Source organism: Cryptomeria japonica, chromosome 9 (genome assembly GCF_030272615.1).
Source record: "Cryptomeria japonica chromosome 9, Sugi_1.0, whole genome shotgun sequence".
NCBI classification, from domain to species: domain Eukaryota; kingdom Viridiplantae; phylum Streptophyta; class Pinopsida; order Cupressales; family Cupressaceae; genus Cryptomeria; species Cryptomeria japonica.
In genome coordinates, this window is record NC_081413.1 from 631436016 (window position 1) to 631443990 (window position 7975).

A 7975-nucleotide genomic window follows, 5' to 3' on the forward strand; every position below is an offset into this window, starting at 1 on the left:
GGCGGTTTGCCCTCTTTTGATGTATTTCTCTTTCTGCTTTGAATAAATTTTTACCTCTCTTTATTATTATGAAATACCTTGGGTCAACTTTTCCTTGATGTTTTTTATAGGATGAAATTTGTATATCGATACTATTTTTAGTTTGTTTTGTGTCCATTTTTTATTTTGAGAGAGAACTTTTTCTAGCTTCTTTTAAAGAAAAGAAATTTTTAACTTCTTCTGAAATATTTATTAGAATTAATTGTTTTGGAAAAATTATAATTTTTTATTAAAAAATAAAACAGGTTACAAAGAAACCAAAACTCTAGTAACAAAACGCTGTAAACAAGATAGACATATGCGATGATAGCCAATAGACAGCAAACAAACCATCACAACACAGCAAAAACAAAGACAACAAGAATTTGTTTAGTAGTTAAAAGCTTTTATAAACAATTTAAAAAAAAAACTGCATATTTTAAATCAATTTTATTACAAAAATCAACAACCATTAAATTTCAAAAAATTGTACACAATCAGTAATCTATAATCGCAGAAAGGAAAGTTATTCACGTACAGGAATGGAAATCCCAAGAACAAAATTATAAATTTAGAAACATTAAAAAAAAATCTCACAAAAAAGGTATTGTAAAATCCACCAATTAGTGCGTTTAATATTTTGCTGTGTACATAAGACGCCATTAAATGGAAACAATGACTTCCACTGCATCACCACCATCCATTTTATTTATTTACGGAAGGGCCGGCCCAACCGGAACAACCTATCCCTCCCTACCCGTTCTTATACCCTTGCCACCTATGCTATCCCTGCTCCCGGGGCTCCCTTTTGGGTTGGGTAAACCGAGCAATAATATTTATTTGGCTAAGTGGGATGTACTTTCACGGCGCTCGCTTCTCCAAATCAAAATGGATTTGGAAGGTATGGCACGGTATGGCACCAAAGCTAGAATGGGAAATAGGAATCCCAATTCTAGTGGCAAGAGCGAATGGACTCGATTACGCTTTTACTCACTAAATACAAGGAAAACGTAGGCACTGGAACATTAGGTGGGAATGCCCGCCATCATTGAGATCCATTTGTATTTTCAGACATATACTTTTTATCTCATTGATCATGTTTTACTACAAGCTCTTAGCTCGATTACATCTCGTTAGATAATGACTAGAGAGATTGAATGGTTACAATCTATTCTTGGTTCTGTACCGTGCTCCCTTACTCGATCTGTTGGAGCTTAAGCTCACGGTAGAAGTTGCCTATGAACATTTCTGACTTTTCATACAATTCTTCAGCGCTCAGCATCTCTTCTTCTTCTTTTGCTTTCTCTCTCTCCTCGTTGCAGACAGAAGACGCGATTCGAAATCCATCCACCTCATCAATCAAATGGGAAGAAACCAGCTGGGTTTCTCCACTTTCTTGACTTGGATTCGAAACCACGACCTCCTCTTCAATAGCAACATTATCTTGTTCAGAATCAGGAGCTATGCAGCGGTCGCTATCATCGCCAGCCGCCACTTTGCTAATGTAAAGATCGGCAGAACACTCCATTTGATAATCCTCTGAAACCTCTGTTCGATCACTCGTTGAAGAGCTGGTGAGCGCCCCAGATTTAACTCCGAGAGTAACAATCACCACATTGAGCAAAACATAAAGAAAAGGAGGGCGAAACCAGGCGGTCAAACATCCCCAACCCAACACAAAAAGCTCAACACTGGGCTTCAGGCGAATGGCAGCACAAACACAGGAACACGGGCCAAGATAGCTTTAACAGACATCAAAGCTAGCCTAAAACTGTTATAATCTTCTCTTTCTGAACCCATTCTAACGAAAGAAAGAACGAAGTCTAGCAATACCTAAAGAAAACTAGACTAAATTAGCAGAGATAAAAGGTACTGCTCGTCAGTCTTGTGGCAGAGAAAAAGAGGACAGGACGAAACTAAACAAAGTTAGTCGAAGGTTCAAGGGCAGGGGCAGAGATAAATATAGAAGTCCTGAAGGGATAACTATGGAGGAAATGGGACCTAGTACTGTGAGTAGCTCTTCGAATCCACGCCCTTCGTGCAGCATCTTCTTCATCACTCTCTGGTACGATTCTCACACGTCACCTTCGAAACAAATTCACAAAAAAAGGTGCATTTTGTAATCAGTAAAATTCATGTTCTGTCTGTATACATTAACAATAATGATTTGTCGCTGTGGGGGTGTACGTCGGCGAGGAAGGGAAATTTAGAGCTCAATTATGATCACGTCCGTGCGATGTTGATGCGCTTCACTCAGATTGCGTTACACCGAACAGGAGTACTGGCCGTAGTTTTAGGTACCGGTTAATCTTTGTACAAAATGTCATTCTAAAAAGTCTTTCATATCTATTAAATATAGTATTTTTTGTAGGATTTTTTTGTTTAACAGCAATGGGATGTAGAGAATAAAGATTTAATTCCTGAAAAATTTGCAGAAATCCGTTTTGTTTTGCGATTGTATGGTATGCCGTTTTGTGTGAACTTTAGACGCTTCTGTCATTTTATCAATATTTGACAAAGATCAAAACCCGTCGATAGAAATGGTTTTATGTGATGTACAATGAGAGTTGCACTACAATCGTGTTGTTAATTAATAGGCTAGAATAGGGCATTTAACTACCCCCACTAAGTGATTAATGTCGGGTAATTTGTCTCGTCGTTGGATATTTTGTCAGCTCCTCGTCAGATATTTTGTTAGCTTTCCTAGGACTGGAATAGTTAGGCCATTGTGTTGGGATGACATCTACCTAGTCATATATTTAGCACATCATACAAAGGAGACACTTAACTTTTTACTTAATTAATTTGTCACTAATTTAAATTTTGGAATTTGAATTTGAAGTTTATTCATGTTCATTGTGTGGAAAGAGTGAATGCATTAAGATAAGGGTGAGTTCGATGCATGGAGTGAATGAATTAAGATAAAGGTGAATGTGATGTAATAAATGAAATGTAAACGTTTGAAAATAAGTATAAATATAAGTAAATAGAGATGGATGAGGATTAGGTATGACTCGATTGTAGTATTTAAAGTGTGGATTTGTCTATATTTAGTAATATTAAAGACTTTTATTAAGGTGGGTACATAACTAAATGAAAATCAACATTTCAATATGACTACACAATTGAAAATTTGTGGAAATGAGAGTAAATGAGAGTAAATAGAGATGAATGGGGATTAGGTGTAATAGAAGCCTAATACTAGACTATGGAACTTGTCGATGTTATAGTAATAAGGTGGGTACATAAATAATTGAGAATTAGCATGGGTATGCTAATTTTACCACTGAAATACTATGTATTTGCAATGGTGCAAATTATATAGTTTTTCTCTCTCACTTTGAATTGTTTGTCTTTCTATGAATTACATAAAAAATGATATCAAGTTCTCGCATTGAAGTTTGTAAATAACTTGATCCAAATGTGATTCCATCTCCTTTTATCTCCAAAGCTTAGTTTATATCTTTAGATTGTTCCTTCATTTACATGGGTCAAATATAGATGCCAAAATAATCTCCGAAGTTCTAAAATTCAATTTTAAATTTAGACCTTCATTGACACCCAAAATCAACCATTGTGAGTCAACTAAGAAACAAAATATTTAAATTTCATGTTGATGTTCTATATAAAAGGATCAGGGATAACTTTAAGAAAGCACACCCCAGGCAAAAGTGTAAAACATTGGCGAATCAGGCATTATTTTGGGGGGGAAATTTTCATATTGATGGCGAAATTTTTTTTCAAAGTAGAAAAAAAAATTAATTTGTATTGGCGATTTTTTTCTAGGGTACGAATATTCCATAAAATTCTGGCTAATAATACCTGGTTATGTGGGGAAAATATATATTGTAGGAGGCGAATGTTTTTCGTTTAAAGGAACAAATATATAAGTGTATGGGTGAAAAATTTTACTCCGAAGGAAAAATTATTTAAGTGTATTGGTGATTTTTATCCACATTTGAAAATTATTTAATTTGTCTGGCTAAAATTTCACTATTTATGGAAAAATATATATATTATTAGCCATTTCATGAATTCATTGCCATTAATAGACAAGGCGCATCACATCACATCACATCATATTGAGTCTGGACTCTGCATGATGTATCGATAAGCGCGACCTCATTGACACTTCACACGTACCTAAAATCCATCAATGATTTTAAACTGTTTGATGATCGTAGATCAATGACTGAAGTTTTATTTCGGCCCAAATTTCTGAAGAGAACGTAGTTCTCCAGGAAGTGCCTGGATTGGAATTGGATTCAATAGACACGTATCAAATGTCACGATCGATAATGTTGGTCATTTAATATATGTCTTGTCACTAACTGCAATCCACTCTTCCCCCACGACTTCAACACAACTTCCAAAATGGTATTTGGTACTGGTTTAGAGTTGTTTCCAATTTTGCACACTAGTGCAATTATGGGAAAGATTTGCGGAGATATATGAAAGATTTAGAAAAAATTAAAGGAATTAATATAGTTAGAGAAGGAATTATTACAATCAAGAGCTTCAGCTATTTATAGACAATCTCTTCTTCTTTCATCTTCAATTAGCCTTTGGTAGATAAACCATCGGAGCTCACGGTAACTAAATTCTGCCTCTAGCTTAGGTCTATAGGCTCAAGCTATATAATTTGGTATTCTGATTTCTCAAGATGGATACTCCTATCCACTTGAGAAGCATGTCTGCGAAGGACAAGAGTTTGTATGGGCTAACCACTTGGTACTGACGGGTCCCCACTGAATAAGAATGAACTCAGTAGTGCAAACATATATAGATAAAATCAGAATAATATTATAACACTTCAAAAATATGGTTTCTCACCTTTAGGTCACAAGTAGTCGCCAATGCAGTCAACAACAATGATTTTCCTTGGTCTGAAACTTTGTTATTGATCCGAATTCAAAGCCTAGAACCCACCAGATTGTGTAGAGATAGATCTAATCTTTGAATGTATTTATACCAATCCTTATATGGCGAATTCTGCAGGAATTTTATATGGTATACAAATATTTGGTGAATCTCGCTTAACTATAACACAACTTATGTAATTTTTGAGGCGATTATGGGTCATCCAATTAATTGGCAAACACAATAGAGTTGGCAAAAATTGGGGTGAATGGAGACACGTGTCGGTAAAATGGTAGGCGAATTGGGTCCTCCTAGCCAACAAATCTTCATATGCCTATAGGCAAATTGTGGTCATCTATTAAGGTAACCTCGGAGGGTGTACGTGAAAAAATTAAATTTACCATGAGTCCACCATATATTGTATTGGCAAAATCCTCAAATAAAACATATTGCGATCGGACTATGAATTTGATGGAAATTGATAATGTTCTCACGACATGACCACCCCCAGTCGATACAATATATTCACCATTGGCGAATGTTCGCCTTTAAAGTAAACTCTAAAAAGGATTCATCCTAATTTGTTGTTGTCATCAACGAAATCTAGGGAGAAACATCACATGGACTTAGAACATAGCATTGATGATTCACAAATGATGTAAGCATTTGTAATTTTATGAAATATATTTATTGCAATTAGTTTTAGATTCTACAAGTAAATCAAAAGCTAGAGTTGAAGTTACATCAAGATTAGGAAAATAAATGAGCTAATGTTGAAGAAAGTATTTATGGTTTGGAGGTTGTAATAATTGAAGATGGTTGAAAGTTAACTAGAGGAGGTCCTTTACTATCAAAAATATGTTATGGAAGCTTTTTATTTTCCAAAAAATTGGTTGTGTCCTAAGATATGTGCTCATGTGCACTCTTATCCCAAGGGGCATGCTAATGTCTTATACAACATATTCTTCTCTATTTGATCTTTTGATATGTTGTGTACAAACAATCAATTTCTTGTATTCATGTAGTCATGTACTTTGTACACTTGTCATTAAAGATAACATCGACCTATCAACACTTATCTATATTGTTACAATATCTAGATATAATATTGAAAGGTTTGTTGAATCTAAAAATGAAAAAAATGGTTTACTTAGGACACATTTAAGAACTTGCCTCGGTCAAATTTATAAATTTGTATATTTTAACATAAAAGTAATTAAAAAACTAAAATGTGTAATCTTAGAAATGTTTTGGATTAAGGCAAAAATAGGTTTTTTAAGGGGCCCCAATACCCTTTACAAAATGATTCTAAGAGGTATAGAATCAGTTATAAACATCCAAAACAAAACGGGCTGCATAGATAAGCATAAGAAACAACAGCCAAAGAGACATCAACAGCCAAATCAAGCACAAAAAGATAGCAAGGAGACCAAACCTAGACAAAAATAGAGCCAGCAACCAGAAAACAGAAAATAACACATAGCTGGTTACATAAGGCTTTTGAGGGTCTCAGCGACCTCCACCTCAAGGACATTCATTGTATCAGCAACAGTCTTCATAGCTGCCTTTTTCTTCATATTCCCATGGGTCCTTTTCCAGGGTCATTCTCCACCTTAAGCCACCTCAACATCATCCCCAATAACAACAACAACCCTATTCGGCTGCTCCAGACTATTCACCATAGTATCCATAACCACTGCAGACTGTTTGACAATTTTGTGACTGCTTGGCATAATAGTTTTGAGGGTGTCCTAGATATTGTAATCTTAGAAATGTTGATGTATGTAAATTTAATGATATTTGCAATAATACATATAATTATTAAAAGATGTAAATATACTAAAAAATAAAATGATAGATGAAATAATTGAGTGATTTTCTATTTGATAATATAGATAAATTAATTATTAAAAAATATATTACATTATAATTTAACAAGAAAAAAAGGTGAAATGCACTAATTCTTATATACTAAAATGCTAGTTACTAAATCCTTATAACACAACAAATCTTGTAAAAATGATATGAGATGGTTTTGAAGTGATAAAAAAAAAGCCAGAAGAGTCAAAGAATAATTATTATAAGTAAACGCTGAAAGGTGCAAAAGAAGTGGAAAAGTACTAACCTTCCCTATATATATCAGATTCCCATGCGCATGCCGGCAATCTCCACAATAACACAATAATTTGATGTTTTCTTTTTTATGCTATCAGATTCCAACTTGACGCAATAAATCGCTTTTAAATATTAAAAAAAATTAACAGTCAATTTCTGCTCGAAAACTCCAATTTGATGGTCGTCCTTTTCTTAAATTGCAATTTGAAGCTATGTATCATTGCCTCTAGCATTTCCGATGCGCCCTATAGTGTATTCCTTGGCGAACTCAGTGCAAGACGTTAGCCACAGTTGTACAGATTTTTTCTTTTTCAGATGTAGAAATGGAGTAGTTCAGGTCACAAGTTCAATTTTGATTTTGATTGGTTTGTGGTGTTGATGAAGATTCGTTGCATATCATTCGAAAGATTATAAGAAAGTTAATTCTTATTATAATAAATACAATCTTATTGACTTCAATTGTCTGTTTTCTTTATCAAACTAAATGAACCTGACCAGTGACACTCGTTTTTGTCTATATTTGAACTTTAACCGTGAACAAAAATGGCACATGGTAGGAATCATTTACCTTAAGTTTAAGCACCCCTTTAAGAAAGTATAAGTGGAGCTGAGGTGGGCAAGATTTATTATATAAGTTTATGTCTAATTATGTTCATTGTGGGTTATTATAATATCTTGATTCACATTCATTTAAGAGTTCGGAGATAGTGGAAAGAAAGATAAAATTTGAATAGTTTTGAAGAAGTGTAAAATTGAATTTTGATGGCATCTTTACGAGAAATCTAGTTATTGCAGGTGTGAATTAATTAGTAAGAGATGGTTTAGATAAATCTTTTATTCATGGTAATAGGTTTCTTAGATTGAAATTCAAAATTGAAGATGAAGTAGAATGGGAGGTACTTAAGTCTAGTCTTATCTTGGCATATAAGGTAGGTTTCAAGGAGTTCCACATGCGGAAGGTGGCTTGCAAGTTGTAATTGCT

General features: G+C 34.2%; 1 protein-coding gene across 1 annotated transcript; it reads right to left on the reverse strand.

Moving 5' to 3' along the window:
* Nucleotides 1-656: 656 nt before the first annotated feature.
* LOC131048288 (uncharacterized) lies at nucleotides 657-1924 on the reverse strand. Its single transcript, XM_057982183.2, has one exon. The coding sequence runs from the start codon at nucleotides 1544-1546 to the stop codon at nucleotides 1214-1216; it is 333 nt and encodes a 110-aa protein (XP_057838166.2). The 5' UTR covers nucleotides 1547-1924; the 3' UTR covers nucleotides 657-1213.
* Nucleotides 1925-7975: the final 6051 nt, after the last annotated feature.

What these genes read in the sequence shown, in the direction of transcription:
- LOC131048288 (XM_057982183.2), bottom strand. Translation starts at nt 1,546, where the DNA reads ATGGAGTGTTCTGCCGATCTTTACATTAGCAAAGTGGCGGCTGGCGAT.